Genomic DNA, 18,059 nt, shown 5'->3' with positions numbered 1-18,059 from the left:
AGGAGTGACTTCCTACCAAAACAAAGTTAATAGCTAACGGATACAAACACTTCCCAGTTCGCCTTAGGTTCTTTGTGAAAAGACTTGAAGGCCATCCTCTATTTGGAGAAAAAGAGGCAAGATAATTTATTCCTTGGACATAACACAATTTGGGAGGATTGATTTGAGCCATAATTAAACTTGATTATTAATTATAACTTTGGTTAAGATGTCTTGCTTTCTCTGCCCTAATTAGAGAAATGGTCTTTATTTCTCTTTCTGCCTTTCTGGTCGGCCTCCTTGCAGCGGGCATTCGCTTCCCGTTACTTAAGCTCCTTCGCTGCCTTGCAGCATCTACATGGAGGATACCTGCCAGGGACTAGCCCAGCACAGATATGTCGCTGGAGGTTATTGTCCCCTCTGGGTAGATGGCTCAGAACCTGTCTTTTAACCACGTCCCCAGCAGACGCCCAACTTTGAAGGCTCAGGGCCAACATTGGACATTTTCATCTAGTGAATGTGTTCCAGGGAACACTACTCTTCTGAAAGTGTAATTGGCTACAAAATGGACTTGCAGTTGTAACTGTTTAGCTTCAGTGCAGGGAGCCTAGTGAGTCAGCTAGTGTGACACATGGTATCAGAGCTTCAGAAGGCCGTCTGCACAATGCTGTCCACTCTGGCTTCAGTCCTTCCTGCTTCACCATTCATCCTTGGTGTATGACTCAGGCAGCCTACTCAGTCTCTGTATCACGCTTTGTTTTGCAAAGTGGACTAGGTAATGCCTTCTACATCTGTTTTCCTGGAGAAAACAGATTAGTGGTTCTACTGGAGGGAGATGATACATGTGAAAGAGCTTTGGAAATCCCACAGAAGCACTCTGTTGTGCTGCTGATGGCAAGGAAGACACTGTTCCTTCAGGCAGTGAGGCCTGTGTTTGTTAAGGATAGTGATGGTTTCACTAAGTGGTTACTGTGGTAATTGGATCGGGTCTTAGATTTTAACGTGGTAACTTTCTGGCCAGATGAGACGTTGTGATTTTCAGTTCCAAGCAGGGCTGCAAGGTTCTTCATGTACTTTAGATGCCTTTGTGCTCCTGAAGCCACTTGTATAACCCCATTGCAGCCTTTAAACTAGCATAGTTTTGTGTATATTGTGTTAGTGAATAAATTTTCATAATTAAGACAGATTATATCATGATAATATAATATGTCCAATGATGTGCTTTTGAAGTGTGTGTGAGTGTTTGTATTTTATAGGATGAAATTCTAAGCACACAAACTGTGGTGACCCTGAACAAACTGTGCATACACACACTTTATTTTAACCACATAGACTGTTTCTGGCAGTTCTGGAACATCAGACATGCAAGCTCTCTACCACTGAGCTATGGCCCCTAGCTTTAACCGAACTGATTCTTAACAGAATAGTTGTCTGCAGATAACTGTTTGCACGTAACAGTGTCCATGGCCTTCTCCCGTCCACTATACCCAGATCTAAACCACTGGTTTTGGGGTTTGGTTTGTGTTCTGTTTTGTTTGTTTTGAGACAGGATCTGGCTGTGTGGTTCAGAATGAATCAAATTCACCATTCCATGGCTTCAACCCCAAGTTGTAGGATCTAGATCTGTAACCCTCATGCCAGGGCGGCTCATTCTTTCCTATTGTATATAATAACTAACAAGAGGTGGCAGAATTTGAGTTCTCCATTGATTGTAAATTAGGTTGTTTTCAGTTTTCACCTTTAAAGTTTTGTAGCCAAGACCCTGATGATATGCATGTTATTCATATGTATGTGAATACACATTATTCATATAATCTGAAATTTTACTGTAATAGAATTGTGGGTCAGAGGATAAAGATATTTCAAATTTTGATAAGTAGTGCCTTAGAAAACCGTATCACTTTTCAAACAAACTTAAGAAGAAAGCAAGACTTTGAGGCAGGGGGACTTGGTAGTTTGAGCTGGTTTCTCAGTTTGTGGCTGGTAAAATGAGCTTTAAACCCACCCCTCCCCACACTCTTCAGTTTTAGTTATAGAGCTCCCAGTTGCCATCTTAGAACACAATCTGGGCTGTAACACTGGGAAGTGTAACATTCCATTTCTGTCTGTATTTGAATTACCCAGGACATGACAAATTCAACTGGGAAGGCCAGGGTGGGCTGAGAGCAGTGGCTTTAATGAGTTCAGATTGGCAGGCAGATTCCTGCAGCCTGAAAAGGGGCTCTCAGGGCTGGGTGGGATGGGGAGGCGGAGCTTTCTATGAGTAAGCTCTCAAGAGAACATGCTGGATTGAACATCACTGTCTGCTAGTTTTTCTTTATGTTTGACCCCAAACCGACCTTGAGTACCACAGTAACAGGGCTGTCCTTGCACTTATCATCACACTGTGACACTTAGCACAGTGTGAGTCACTGGGAGAGCGGTTATCACGTTCTTCTGGAGTCTCCTTGTGTAGGACTGCTTGCTGTATTTATCCTTCCCTTCATGCTTTGCTTCAGCTCCCCTCCATCCTAGAATTAGAGCGCATCTAAATCACTGTTTGTCTCTGGTCCCCCTCAGCGTGGACTTTGGTGTCAGCCCCTGACTAAAGATTGAGCCTTTGCTGTTTTGTTCTTCAGAACCCCTATACCAATACAGCTACTGAGCCTAAGTAAGCCTTTGGCAGTTCTTCAAACACTTGTTTTGGTTTTGGTTTGTTTCCCTGTGTTTGATTTATTTATGATCCAATTGTTTGTTTCCATTTTATGACTCTGATTAAAGAGGCCGAAGCAGAGAAGGTACCTGCCAGTTCTCTAGCTGCAGTCAGAAGTCTGAGCTCACATTATTCTGTACTACCTACCAGTGCCTGCTTCATGACACAAAATCTCCAGGTTATAAAACAGGTTACATTCCTAAACAGCTTCGTAAAGCTGCATCTTATCACAGTGAGGAAAAAAAGGTACTTGGTAAAATTAAGTGCCTCTGTTGGCGTATACAAACACTGTTAACACTGTTAACAGAGCGACAGATGGTGCCTTACAGTAAGAGTAAAGGGGAATGATTGCTGTGATTCTGGCTATAAAGAAAGATAAACATTTCCCCATGAAGACTAGGAGATTTAAATAGAAAACAGAAATACTGGATGAAAATCAGAGAATCTAGAGACAGTTTCAGGGTACTCTGGAGGGCCTTATAAGTTGGTGTCAAGCTGTCTTGGGCCAAGTTTACTTTTGAACTGTTTGCTTTAGAACTTACTGTAGATGCTTGTTTCCCACCCAGTAGCTATGCTGGTAGATAATAGGATTAACTGGTCAGTAGGACTGATTGCATTAAATGTGAAAAAAAAATGACCATTTCAGATGCTATCTCAACTGCCTGGTGTGATTAGAAACCAACCAGCAAAGCAGTCCTGCCTTCCTCCTGTCCTCTGTACACCTGGTGCTCAGCAGGTGCTGTGTTATGGTGGCTCTGCAGAGGCTGATGGCAGCCTTGCAGGTGGTAGCTAGAAAAGTGAAGGCTTCTACTGAGCATTCCCACAAGATCATATCTGGTGACTGCTTCCTACACTACAGTTACACGTGCTAAACTCCAGTTAACTTTTTTAAAAGGCTAAGCTTCTTTAAATGTTCTTTATGCTTTGGTTATTTGGAAGCGTTCCCAATCACCCTATCTTTCTGATAACAGTAAGTATGAGGCTGTATCCTTCCCCAGCAGGAAAGTCAGTGGTCATCAGGGTGATGGCAGGAGTCTGGGATGGTACCCAGCCACTTAGCTCTGGCCAGTCACCTTAGTCTGAGCTGCTTTACTTTCTATGAGTGAAGTGATACAGAGTTCACATTGTTTTGTGTTGGGGAAATTCTTTTTTTTGTTTTGTTTTGTTTTTTGTTTTGTTTTTCGAGACAGGGTTTCTCTGTGTAGCCCTGGCTGTCCTGGAACTCACTCTGTAGACCAGGCTGGCCTCGAACTCAGAAATCCACCTGCCTCTGCCTCCCAAGTGCTGGGATTAAAGGTGTGCACCACCACTGCCCGGCTGTGTTGGGGATATTCTATCAGTGCTTAGACTAGATGTTTTTATCTAAGAGTGATTTTATGATGGAGAGAGCTACTTAACATACCATTATATAAAACTTCTCTCAATGGCCTGTAGAAAAGGAGGGTGGGGCTGGCAGGCCAGTTAGACATGTGATGCAAGAACTTTAGACCTTCGAGTTTATGTGTGCAAGGTTTTAAATATTTTATTTTTCTCCCAAAACAATTTCTAAAGACAGTTTTGATTTGTAATTAATTTCTTTGTGATGTTTACTTAGATGAGTTTCTTCGTGGATATGAAAGAGTTATTATCTGAAAGATAAATGTTAAACCAATGATGCTAAATTTCCATCAGAGCGTGTTGAATAGCCTGTGGGTACCAGTTTCTAGATGGAAGCTTTGTGTGTTCCAATGGCGGGGTCTGCTCAGAACTCTCCCTGCTGAAGTGATGCGGTGGGTGAGAGTGGAACAGGACCCTTGTACCTGGGAGACCCAGGTTACGTGATGCACACAGACGGAAAAGGGGTTACTCTCTTGATCTTGTATATGTCCCAGGAGGGGAGGGGCTGGAGAAAGACTTCTCTGGAAGCCACATCAAAGGGTTAGGGCTCTAAAGGAGCCCGTGTGCAGCATGACTAGGTCAGTGGCATTTGGTAACTGTTCTTACTGTAGATCCCCAGATTTTGTCTCTGTATATATTGCTCAGATGGGCTGGCTGGTTAAGACTGCTTGGCAGTGAGGCGTCAGGTTGTCTAGTTTTGCTGTTGCATGTTGACTGAACAAAGGTGTTCATGGTACTGTGGGCATGCGCGGGTTTTCCTGTACGGTGAAGGCCTGGGTCCTTTGGTGCAAGGTAGGGAAAAGAACTAAGAAAATTTAATGTGAAACAAATCTCATCCACAGTATAATTTTTCTTATGCAAATGTTATTTACTATATACAACATATAAAGTGAATTCATGAGCAACTTTTTTTTAAACATTTGTTTTATTTATTTATTTATTTATTTATTTATTTATTTATTTATTTTTGGGTTTTTTGAGACAGGGTTTCTCTGTATAGCCCTGGCTGTCCTGGAACTCACTCTGTAGACCAGGCTGGTCTCGAACTCAGAAATCCGCCTGTCTCTGCCTCCCAAGTGCTGGGATTAAAGGCATGTACCACCACCGCCCGGCTCATGAGCAACTTTTACAGTGTGCCTAAAGGAAAAAAAAACCTCTTTCATGTCTGATAATTTGTGTCTTAAAGACTTTTAGCTAACTAATCTTAATTTCAGTAGGCTTTTTCATACTCTGGGATTCTAGTGACTCAGAGGGAAAAAATCTTAAGTTGTTGGCACTTTTCTAAGACATAAGCTAGCCTTAAAAGTACTTACATTACTTTAACATATACACCTATTTGCCTTCAATGTCACCCTTCATTTTGCTCAGCACTTGTAAATCAGAAGGCTCCAGCACTCAGTGGAAAAGTTGAAGGATGCTGTTGCTGCTCTCCCTTCTCTTTTGGGAAGAAGAGACAGCAAACACTGAGGAAAGAAGGGTAGAGAAGGTAGCCAGTGAGGACAGAGAAAACAGGAAGTAGTGGAGTAGGCTTGGTGATGCCTGCCCCTCATAGACACTGACTTATAACTCCTGCAGGAGCCCTCGTTTCTCACGAGCCGTGTTTACATGTCTCACGTGTCGTCCTTATTTATATTTTTTCCTGCCTGATAGAGATATAAAGATTCCTTTGTATCTTTGTCATTTCTAGGACCGAGAAATTCGGTATGGCTGTGATCAGCGGAAGTGATTCTGTGCTTCTGAGCAATGGCAGCATCTCAACCAGCACTACCAACCCCAGTCCCCTCACCCCCAGCGATGGAGACCTCACAGCGCAGCAGCTTGCACACAGAGAAACCCCGAGAGCAAAAGCAAGTCCAAATGGATGCCTGCAACTTAATGGCACAGTTAAGTCATCCTTTCTGCCTTTAGACAACCAAAGAACACCTCAGACAGCTCCATGCTGCCACCCTTGTCCATACCATCACCCTGTGAGCAGCCATACCAGTCACCAAGAGTGCCATCCCGAGGCTGGCCTTGCAGCATCCTCCTCCGCTTTGGCCTCGTGTTGCATGCAGCCACATTCCGAATACTCTGCATCTCTGTGTTCAAACCATTCACCTGTGTATCAGGCTGCGCACTGCCTTCAGCCCTCGCCATCTTTCTGCCTTCATCACCCGTGGCCTGACCATTTCCAGCATCAGCCTGTACGACAGCACCTAGCCATCATCAGGTGAGTACACTTCGTGACTTGTCAGCCTTCGGCATTAAACGGATCTCATGTGAATGTGACAACTTCTACTTATTTCTCCAGAAGAGGGGTCAGGAAATAAAACTCATATAAACACTTAATTTGTGAATTGTATGAAGCCCACTACAATATAATTGAAATAATATATTTGTGTTATCCATTGACTTTCTGTATGTGTTTATCTGTGTGTGGGGTACATACATGTATGTGACTGAGGACTTGTGTGTGAAGTCCAAGGTTGATGTCAGCTGTCTTTCTCAATTGTTTTCTATCTTATGTATTGAGGCAGGCTAGGAGTCCCAGCTGGCCTTACATTTAGTAAAAAGTTTTATAGCTAGCAAGTTTTGTTACTATGCATAAGAGTTGTATTTGTGGTGAAGTTACCCAAATAAGAGTCTTCTTTTGTGTTGTTAGTAGTGGCCAGCCTGCATGAAAAAGTTATAACTGCTTGCGTCCTTATGATTCTGTACGTCTGTGTTCACCGTTTCTATTCATAGGGCTTGAGTGATTGTGTACTACATTGACATCAGAGAGAAGTGACATCCTTCTGTAGCAGATGGAGCCTATAATGTAGTGTGGGACTTTAAGACAATTTTAGATCCCAGAGACTGAGTAGTGGCATAAGAATTGCCTTCCTTATCCAGCCTCCACCCACTTTCTTTAATATGTGCTTCTCAGAAGTACTTGGCTTATTCACTGCGGGCAAGCAGTGAAGGTGTGTTTTATAGAGGACTAAGTACTTTGTAAACACTGCACTGGTTTGTGATTTTAGGTAGTAACTTTTGATAAGCATGAGAGGAACTTTCCCTTTTCAGTCAAGGTATACTTTCCAGATGGTCATAGGGCGTAAGGTATACTTTGATCAGTTTCTCAGAGGTATACACTAGTGTCTGCATTTCAGTGTGAGGTACAATGTTTCCATCACTGCAGACAACTTCTCTGTGCCCCTATCAGCCCTTGCCTCTCACTTCTGTTCAAACAAACCATGGCTGTTCTGTTGACTGTCCTCTGGACCTCTGTGCACACAGTCATGCTGCATTCATTCTTTCATGGCTGACAAATTTTGCTCAGTCTAATGTCTCAAAGATGTATGTAATTATTTACAGTTTTGTTCTTACAGCAGACTAGTGATCCGTTGTGCACATGCAACAGGCTCCCTGTCAGTTAAAAGCCAGGTCCAGTCTGGGGAATCCTCCTTTGTCAGTTTCTGCAGATTGTCAAGCTTGGCTAGTCTTAGCTCTTCAGGGAGGAGGGGGCAGAGCTGTGAGGAAAGGCTGAAGAGCAAGTGTGGGGAGGAGAGGGTTCTGCCGTGTTTCTGTGGGCTCTGAGTACACATCCGTGTCAGACTTGAGAGCCTCGTTGTTCTAGAAGTATATGGAATTCCCCAAGGCTGGGCCTTCTTACATGATTTGTCCTAACCCTTTTGGGCTGCATAATCTGTTTTGGACCCTTCCCATGTTCAATTAAGCTCTGTAACTAGTAGATTCTAAAATGACATACACATAAGTCCTTACATAGTGAGTCATCAATTATATATATGGTTGTAGAGTGTGAGGTGAGGCAGCCAGTCACACACACTGAAGCTGTTGGAGCTGAACTCCATATAATACGTCTGAAAGCTTTAAGACTCTGGCAAATAACCAGTGCTTTCACTGTGCCAGATTGTGGCAAGATTTTCTGGATTTTACTTAGCATTTGTTCATGACCTAATTCAAAAGGAATGAAAGTCCTGTGTGCACGTTAAGTGGAATGTCATTAAAACTCAAGCTGATGGCAAGTGGCTGAGCTTGCCACTGCCTGTGGTTGGCACCGAGGATCTTAGAGCCCTGGGGAACTTACTGCAGATGGTGTAGGACCCTAGGTTCCTAGATTTGTCCCTGTGGATTTTCCGTTAGAGCTTACACAGAGTGATGCAAACCTAGCTGGTTTTCTGGGCTGAAGATGTCGTACATACTTTATACTTTATTCTACTTCAAGAATGAATCCCGCAGTTTTTTTCATCTGTTTACACGTTTAATCAGTAATATGTATGAGATACTCAGATGTGCCTACACTAAAGGTGTCATTCTAAACAGAATGAGATATCTTTTCTGCCTTTATCAAGTCTTGAACTACATGAAAGGTAAATCAAATGAACAGCTACAGTATTGTGATTAATCCTACCAAGAAGGGGCACATGGTACTGGAGATGAATCACAGTGGAGAGAGAAGAGGTCATTGCCTTGCAGATAGCAGGTACTACAGTCTATGTAAAGAGCTGCAGCACAGTGTGAGGTCAGCCCCAGCGTAGCCGGGCATCACTGGACTGTAGTGCAAGAGAGCATAGTTGTAAGAGGAGAGGCGCACTGGGTCCAAGTCCCAAGGAGAACTGCAAACCATGGCTTTCTGGGCTCTACTCTGAAGAGTTGTGTGTGTGTGTGTGTGTGTGTGTGTGTGTGTGTGTGTGTGTGTTTCCTCTCTCTGTCTCTCTGTTTCTTCCTGTGTGTGTATGTGTGTGTAAGTTATGAATTGCATAAAAGATCATTTTATGCAATTTTGAGTAAATGGTCAGTTAAGCGGCATTAAATACATTCATGTTACTGAACAAACATCATGGCTACTGAAGTTCAGAAGACCCTCATCTCCCATTCTGAACTCTGTACCCACTGAACACCAGTATCCCTTTCTCCTTCCCTCCTTCCCCTGACAGTCACCTTTCCACCTCCTCCCTCCAGGAATCTGAGTGTTATAGATACTCATATATAAGAGATCACGTAACATTTGTCCATCTGTGACTGGCTTCTTTCACTTAGTATGTTGCCAAGATTCAACAGAGTCATTTTGTTTATGCATTCTTCTGTTCATGGGCACTTCCTTTTGACCAGTGTGGAGCATGGCTGTACCTGGAATCCCTGCTTTCGATTGTGTGGGGTCTCTAACCACACCGAGGTGGAATTGCAGGGTCCCACGGTGACCTTCTCCACAGTAGTTACACCATTTACATTCCCACCAGCAGTGTACAGAGGTCAGTGCTTTAAATCCTTGCCAGTGCTTGTTATTTTACCTGTTTTGTTTTGAGAAGAACCATCCACTGGGTCCAGTATCATAGGTAAGAATCATGGTGTGATTTTACATTTCACTCTCCTTGTGGAGAACAAATTGGGCCCGGACTATGGTGGATAGGAAGACAGCATTAGACAGGGGTGGTGGTGACTTGAAGTAGGGTTTAGAAAGAAGTCAGTTCTAAGAGGGAGTAGATTACTGGATCCAGTGATTCATTACACAAGAGGCCAGAAGACTCATAGCTGGTTTTTATTTTCTGAGGAGGTGGATGCATAGTAAGAGATGCAGAGGATGGGAAGGAGGTCTGAGTAAGCAGCAGAGCCTGCAGTGGCCAGTGGCCCGGGATTGGTGAGACATGTGTTAAAGCAGGGTATAGGGCTTGAACATTGAAAGTGAACATTTAACAGTGAGCGTGAGACTGACATCAGGGGCTGGAGACAGGGCTGAGAAGTTCAGAGTGCTTGTTGCTCTTCCAGAAGAGCAGAGATCAGATCCTAGCACCCACGTCAGAGAGCTCATGGCTACCTATAACTCCAGCTCCAGGGGATCCAGCACCCTCCTCTAGCCTACATGAGTACCTGTATGCACACACATAAAAATAGGGTAAAAGAGAAAAAGAGATTGTCACTTGAGCTCCCTTGAAAGTGTGAGGATGCTTGATAATGCACGGCAGTGACATTGAAGACCTCAGGCTAGCAGGTATTTATTGTAAAATTCTACTGTGGCCTGACAAGGCACAGCGCCAGCTACTACCTCCTCTTTTCCAACCAGTAAAATGTCCACGAAGACCCTGTGGATAATCAACTTGCTACGTAAGAGTTCTGAAAACAAGACTATTGTTGTATGTCATGGTACTGCCTTTATCAGCTCTCCTACCCTGCTCTTACAGAGTTGTCCTAGAGGCTGATCTCCTACAGGGGCTGTGTGCATTTCTAAGTCTTTGCTGTGTCCGCAGCAATGTATGTTGCCATTTACCAACCCATGAAGTATTGTTCAATATGTAAGGTGTGTTCATGACTTAACATTTCCATAAAGGACCCTTAAAGGTTGATAGCCTTACAGTAAAGTGCAGACAGAGATTGAGGCTCCTGAGTGCCCTTGATTGTTAACACTGTTTGCATCTGTGCTACAAATCAGCCTGCATACTACATGTTTTTCTTATTTTTAACATTTTTATTTATTCATAAAGTACTTAAGTCATGGAAATGTTTTCAGAGGTCAGTCAAATAGATGATGGTAACTTTAGCCCCACCCATTTGCTACCTGCGTTAAGCTGTCTGTCGTCCTGTGTCTTTCTCTCCCACAGCACAGGGCCTCACTCACTCCCTGGCTGGTCTTCCTAAGGGCATTGTGTCACTCTCTTCCCTGTCATTCTCTTAATTTTATGATTTATAGAAATAAGATAATTGAAAGTTACACATGCCGGGTGGAGGTGGCGTACGCCTTTAATCCCAGCACTTGGGAGGCAGAGACAGGCAGATTTCTGAGTTCGAGGCCAGCCTGGTCTACTGAGTGAGTTCCAGGACAGCCAGGGCTACACAGAGAAACCCTGTCTCGAAAAACCAAAAAAAAAAAAAAAAGTTACACTTAATTATGTTTTGTTTTAAAATCCTTTATCTCGAAATATAAAGTAGCTTAAAAGATAGTACATTAAGGCTTTTTGATTTGTCCTCATATCCATTGTTCAAACATTAATCAACCTGATTAGTTGAGGACTAGAAAGAATTAAGATAGGCAGGAAATAGTCTCTCCCTGTCAGAACAAAACCTGTACCTGCAAGTCTTTTTTTTTTTATATTATGTGTTTGATTTTTTTGTTTTTATTTTATGTATGTGAGTACACTGTAGCTGTCTTCAGACACACCAAAAGGAGGCATCAGATCCCATTACAGATGGTTGTTAGCTACCATGTGGTTGCTGGGAATTGAACTCAGGACCTCTGGGAGAGCAGTCAGTGCTCTTGACCTCAGGCATCTCTCCAGCCCTGTACCCACCAGTGTTAAACCATGAGGTTCATCCCATCACTTAGGGGTTCAGAGTAAAGTAAGAGGATCATTGTGAAGAAGGCGCTTTGCAAGGAACAAAGAATTGTCGGAGTTGGAGTTGAGAGATGGTGGCAGTCAGTGAGGTGGATGGAGTTTAGGTCTGGTTGAGACTGTACCTGTGTGACCCTTGGAGGATAGCTAGGAATTGATAGATGAGGAGGACGGACATGGAGGGTGCCTATAAAGTGAGAACAAAGTCACACTGCTCTGGGCAGAGGTGGCATATGCCTGCCTGTTATCCCAGAGCCCAGAAGGCCATGAATTTAAATCTATTTTTTAATATTAAAAAAGTATTTAGAAGGGGGTAGAAGAGAGGATTTGGGAAGAGAGTTGTCTCAGATGATCTTGTGACATTTCCTTAATTTTATGACCAAATGCAGCCCAGTGGTGTAAAGGTCTGGGCAGCAGTAATGTGTTCTTTATCATCCAAAGGCTGGAAGATGCCATACAAGACACCGTCATGTTCCACCTAAGCTGTTGAAACAACTTTCCAGTTATTAATTTATGGTCTTACTGCCATATTGAAGTGAAAGAGCTGTAATATTGCTGTACAGTTAATAAGAAGTTTTGTATCCAAAAGTAGCAGTCACGAGTTTAATGTCTGCTACTTACCTTTCAATTTGTTGTTGTAGGGAAGGGTTCTTGACTATGGCAGAACCCTCCATCCTGGCCACACCAACATTATCCTGTTGAACCTGTGGTATTCCAGGGTACCTGCCAAGTGCATTTATGTGTCTGTGAAGGTGCTTTCACAGACAGGTGCTTACCTTTGCATGTACTGTGTAGCATAGTGAAGGATTTAAGAGCTATGCAGAGTTAGCAGTGGTTGCTGTAGAAAGACCCTGAAACCCTGGCTTTAGCCCCTTAAAAGTTAACTCAACATTGCTGCCACTACATACTTGCTTGTTGCGGTGTGATTTTTGACCCATGTGTTTTCTTTTTCCTGTGTCTGGTTTGCCAGTCTCTGGCTTTGTTTCCATTCTCCCATAAGAGATCAGTCATTGCCCGTGAAGGGACTTTTTTCCTAAAAAGTAAGAAATGAGAATTCATTTGTTATTAAAAGATATAAATTCCACCCTTTAACTCTTGTTATTTCGAATTAAGTATATTGTAACATGCCAAGGCAGTATTACAGCTCTGGCCTACCCTCTCCTCTGCCCTTAGCTCTGGTGACAGTGCTATTCGATTTAGCCAAAAAAAATGAACAAAAGATGTTCTGCACAGTTCATCAGTGTGGGCTCTGACACAGACCCTAGAGTCTTGGCTTTGCTCTGACGTCCAGAGTCAACCCAAACACTTCTCTAAGATGCTGGGTGCAAAATTGCACAGGTTGGCTACTCACTAGTTAAGCACATATGTGCTGAGGCATTACTATTAGGTACTGGAGACAGGTAAGAGCTGTAATCCTGGTTCCCAGCTTCAGAGGCGTAGGGTAGTGCACTAGGTAAGGCATCCAGATTCCAGCATGGGCTGACCACAGCTAGGTTGTTTTCCTGAGTGTTCGTTCTATTAATGGGAGCTCAGAAGTTAAGCAGCAGTGTAATTACAGAGGTACAAGTAAAGCTAATATAGTATGGAAACTTGTGCAAATTCATATCCCTTTTTTCTTTCATACCAGGAAAAAGTTACTAACCATGAAAGAGTTATCTGTTCTCATTTCTTGAAGTAAACTATAACATCTCTAGGATTCCTGGTCAGGTAGCTTTTACAAGAAGGAATTAATGCAGTCTTTAGATCTACGTCATTCACTTAGCTCCAATAAAACTTGAAATTTGATTCTTCAGGAACACTGGTGACATTGTAAGTATTCCATGGCATGTGGCTTTGCTAGACAGCACAGGTGAAGGTCATTCCCATCATTAGAGAAAGTCTCATTGGACCAGACTGCTTTTCTTGGCTCTATAAAGAAAATAAGATTCTTTTTCAGTTGTGGCAGTAAATGGAACTTACATTGTGGTATATGTGTGTGTATATTTGTGTGTGTGTATATTTGTGTGTGTGTGTATGTGTGTGTGTGTGTATGTGTGTGTGTGTAGGTTCTTGTGTGTGCATATATTCATGTGTGTGTGTTACATGTAGAAGCCAGGAGTCACACCAGACAACCCCCTCAGTCTCTGCACATGATTTTGAGACAGAACCCAGAGCTCTGGTGCACACAGCAGCACCAGGCTCATAGCACCATTCCAGCACACGTGGCTCCTCACGGTCACACCGTAGACTAACTCAGGTCCTCATGCTTGCACAACAAGCAGTTTACCCACTGGATGATGGCCCTGGCATAAAAACAGTTGTGTCTGAGAGTGACAGCCCCCTTTTTGTCAACTTAATGGAGTTATATTGGTTATAATTTGTTTGGTGTATAACAAAGGGATGATAAATGATAAAAATGTTCTTCAAAATCTCAACCAAGTTCCTACATGAGGAAAACCTGTGTAACACATAAATGATCCCCTCCGAAACCTGGAGATGACACATCCTGCAAAAGCCACTGCACATCACCATGGCAGCCTCTCGGAAACAAAAGTGTCAGCTCGCGTAGTTGACCAGCTCTTTAGACTGGATCCCGTGAAAAGCATAGCTGTCTAGAGCAGGCAAGTACAGCTAGCTGGAAAAGCAGTTGCTGCTACCTGATGGTGATTCCCTTTCTAACCCCTCTCCTTTCCCTGCCCTACTGTGTGAGGGGGGAAAACCTGGGCTTTGGAAGACACTCAGTATGTTTGGAGCCTGACTCTGCTGCTTACCTGCATTGTGGTCTTTGCAAATATTTACTCTCTCTGTCTTAGTTTGCAGTCTGTGAAGGTGGAGTGGCAGCTGGGGTACACGGCGTGTCCACCTAGCTCCTGAGCTCCAGGCTTCACCGGCCTTTCTCTTTTTGAGTTTTGTTCTGTCTGTACTCGTTCTTGTTCTTTGTTGTCTATGTTTCCTTCTGTGTCAGCACTTTCCTAGTGTTTCAGAAACAGCCGTTCTGCATCCTGGTTAAAATAAAAACACGGGGTTCCGTTTCTTCCTCAAGTAGAAATTATACACTTTACTTTATCTACATAGGGAAAAAGACTGTTGTTGAAAAAGCACTCAGCCGAAAGACTCAGGGCCTTTCTGCCAATTACGTAATCTGATTATGATAGTTACAGATTATGTTAGAAGTCTGGTAAGGCTTCATCTTGATTTTACCAAAACCAGGGTTTATTTTTACATTCCTTGACATAGTCAAATTAACTATTTAAAAGGGATAATGTTTGTAATATGTAAAAAGTTCCAAGCTTGCTTGACAAATTCAGTCAGCTTGGCAGCCAGGTTGAGCAGAGGCTTATTTTATTAAGGGAGTTCTTTTAGAGTTCTTTATATTATAAATGAGCATATTTTATAGAGTTTTACCCCATGGAATGCATTGCGCAGTATATAATGCATTTCAGAATATGAGCCTTGGTGAGCCTTTGCCTTAGTAATAAATGTTAAGAAACAAGATGGGATTTATGTCATAAAGCTCTTGGAGATGAAAAGTTACACTGTTTCTGTGTGACTGCTGGTTGTTTGCTAGGTAGAGAGAAATGGGGTCCGGTGTAGCTTACATTTTCTCAGGTTTTTTGTTATTGTTTGGTTAAATTTTTTGAAAGGTTGTAAGATGCTTGGCAAACACTGTGGCTTACCAAAAAGGCATTGTTGCAGATTGGTTACTTCTTGGATTCCAAGAGAGAGACAGCTGCTGTTGGTTGTTCCTTCTTACCAAATTTAAGTGTGTTGCTAGGTAAAACTGAAAATAATTTGGGGGGGGGCGGTTCCCAGAGCCCCGTTGTCTAGCTCTGGGCTTGCTCCTCCGGAAGAGCCTTGAGGATGCAAAAGCATCCTCTTCCCTGTGGAGACCTTCGGGGTCCTCAAACAAACCAGCTTGGAACCCTATCTTACCAAATCCCTTCCCAGCTGGTCTCACCCAAGACACAGCCTGCAGAGACAAGAGCCTAGCATAACTGTTCTCAGAGAGGCTCCACACAGCAGCCAATGGAAAGAGATGCAGAGACTCATACCCAAACATTAGATGGAGCTCAGGGAGGATTACAGAAGAGCTAGGAGAAGAATTCAGGGACTCCATTGGAAAGACCTATAGAGTCAACTTACTTGGACCCCTGGGGGTTCCCAAGGGTGAGCATTGGCTTGTCCTAGACCCCTGCACATGTGTAGCAGATGAGCAGCTTGGTCTTCATGCAGGTCCCCCACCAACTGGAGGAGGGGCTGTCTCTGAGCCTGTTGCTTGCTTGCCTGTGGATCCCATGTCCCTAAATGGACCACCGTGACTGGCATCAGTGGGAGAGGATGGGCCTAGTCCCACAACGACTTGATGTGCAGGGAGGAGGTAGTGTTATGTCAGTGGGAGGGGGTAACACCCAAAGGGGGCTCGAAGGGGAAGGTTGGTTAGGGGAGGACTTGCATGAGGGGGTACTGGGAGGAGGGGCTGATACTGGGATGTAAAGTGAATAAATAAATTTTAAGAAATTAAAAATGATTTATAGAATGCTACATTTACAGAAAAAATTTGATTGCTATACTGGAACTCCTGTCTTTAAAATTAACTTTACAAAATTATATTTTTTAACACAAACCAGATATTGAGCTGATTGCTTGGCATTTGGGAGTTTAATGTATAACTTTGTGCCAGAGGCATATTTGGAGCTCAATAAATATGTGCTGGATGAAACAATTAAAACATTTCTCAAGATTTTTTTTTAATTTTTGTAAACAACCCCAAACAAATTTTTAAAAACACCTCATGGAGTTAGTCAACTGTAATCAAACAACTTACGGTCTTCTAAAAAGGAATGATTTAGGCAAAAATCACCAACAACCTCATGGAACAAAATAAGGCTTAGAGGGTACATGAGCCCTAAAGGAGAGATGGGGCCATAGGAGGGTTTGGAGGAAGAATCAGGAGAAATGGGAGGGGCTTTTCAAACATGGATAGTTGTGCAGGTGCCTGAAACATGGGTGAGGAGACCTGTGATACTGTATGAGGAGTCGCCCCAGCCTAGCGGGCTCCTTGGTGTGGAGATGTCATGGCCTGCCCATCACATTCAGCTCTGAAGAAGCATCTGCAATAACTGGTCCAAGAATGCTGCCCCGACAGTGGGCTCTGCATGTTGGATGGCCATCATAACAGCATAGGTTTATTGCTGACTAATTCATGTACAGTAATTACTCACTTCTAATACCTGTGATTGATATTGTCCTAAATTTTGTTTGTTTGTTTGTTTGTTTGTTTTTCAGTTTTTTGGTTTTTTGGTTTTTTTCGAGACAGGGTTTCTCTGTGTAGTCCTGGCTGTCCTGGAACTCACTCTGTAGACCAGGTTAGCCTCGAACTCAGAAATCTGCCTGCTTCTGCCTCCCAAGTACTGGGATTAAAGGTGTGAGCCACCACTGCCCGCCATCCTGAGTTTTTAAAACCATTTTTTTGTGTGTGCTGTTTTGTGCCTTTAGGACCTAGCAAGGTACCTGGCATTTGGTAGGCATACAAAATGTAATTGTTGAAAGAACTAAATAGATAACTGGGTACCAATCAGGTCCCTGTGATACTCTGATGCTGAGAAGTAGGCTGCTGGTCCATTACGTGTAATGAGATGCTTCCTAGGTAGTGGGAGAATGTGTGAGGACCTCACCTGTCTTTGAGAATATATTCTTTCATCTTGTAAAGTTCCTCATACTAAGTGCACTGATTTCTGACTTTGAAAACAACCACCCAGGGGATGGAAAGAGGACTCAGTGGTTCAGAGGACTTCAGCTCAATTCCCAGCACCCTCATGGTGGCTCACAAGCACCTGTAACTCCAGTCCCAGAGGACTCTACACCCTCTTCTGTCCTCCAAAGGTACCAGGTCACATTGCACAGTGCATACACATACATGTAAGCAAACCACTCATATATAAAAATAGAACATCTTAACAAGTAAAAGATAAAAGCAATCAGCGAGCCAACCTAGTGTCAGTGAGGAGAAAGGGAATGAAAGGTGGTTGTGAGCCCGCTGCTCCCCCTCCTAGATGACTTCCCTACTTCATTTCTGATGCTGTTCTAGGGAGACCGTGTGGAGATGGAGCAGGGGGCTGCAGCTCAGGGAGAGCCAGCCTGAGAACAGATTCCTCCAGCAGGATAGAGGCTTTATCAGAAATGAACTACCGATGTCTGCTGTGCTTGCAGTGGGAAGCTACAACAAGAAATGATGTCTCAGTTATAGTGAATTCTAAGGAGTCGGGCTCCTCAGGGATTCGTGTGGAGCTTTGGTTTTGTTCAGCCAGCAGTGATCTTCTGAGTGAATATCAGAAGCTAAAAGTGCTTCATTACAAAGGTGTACTCAGGAAAGATTCATCTGAATGTGCTACTTCATCATTACAAGGCTTCTCTCCAATGGTTAGACTTCACATTGAGCTCTGGTTGTATGTTGTATGGATTTTAAAAATTCCTAGAGAGCACCATTACTGTGTAGTGAATGTTCTGGCTTGAGGATTGTGGTCTTCGTTCTGCACCCCATACCTTTCAGTTACTTAAGTTTAACAAGGCTTTTCTAGCTTCTTACAGCCTTTCCTGGACCTCTTATTAATGATTGTTATTCATGTCATATTAAAAAACTATATTATGTGCTCATTAGGTGTGCTTTACACAACATTCACAGAAACAGTCTGGCAGAGGAAGGCTTTAGCTGAAGGGCAAGTACTTTA

General features: G+C 43.2%; 1 protein-coding gene across 3 annotated transcripts in view; it reads left to right on the top strand.

Annotated features, from left to right (window-relative positions):
• Positions 1-18,059, top strand: part of Disp1 (dispatched RND transporter family member 1) — a 150,108-nt gene that overhangs the window by 87,392 nt on the left and 44,657 nt on the right. For all 3 annotated transcript variants that reach the window (XM_028760329.1, XM_028760318.1, XM_028760326.1), the window contains one exon: positions 5,736-6,257. In XM_028760329.1, the coding sequence (XP_028616162.1) occupies positions 5,752-6,257 (506 nt within the window). In that variant the 5' untranslated portion in view covers positions 5,736-5,751. The remainder of the gene's footprint in view (positions 1-5,735; positions 6,258-18,059) is intronic.

The sequence above is a fragment of the Grammomys surdaster genome, unplaced genomic scaffold, assembly GCF_004785775.1.
Source record: "Grammomys surdaster isolate TR1022 unplaced genomic scaffold, NIH_TR_1.0 130, whole genome shotgun sequence".
NCBI lineage: Eukaryota > Metazoa > Chordata > Mammalia > Rodentia > Muridae > Grammomys > Grammomys surdaster.
This window is presented reverse-complemented; position numbering and strand designations above follow the sequence as displayed.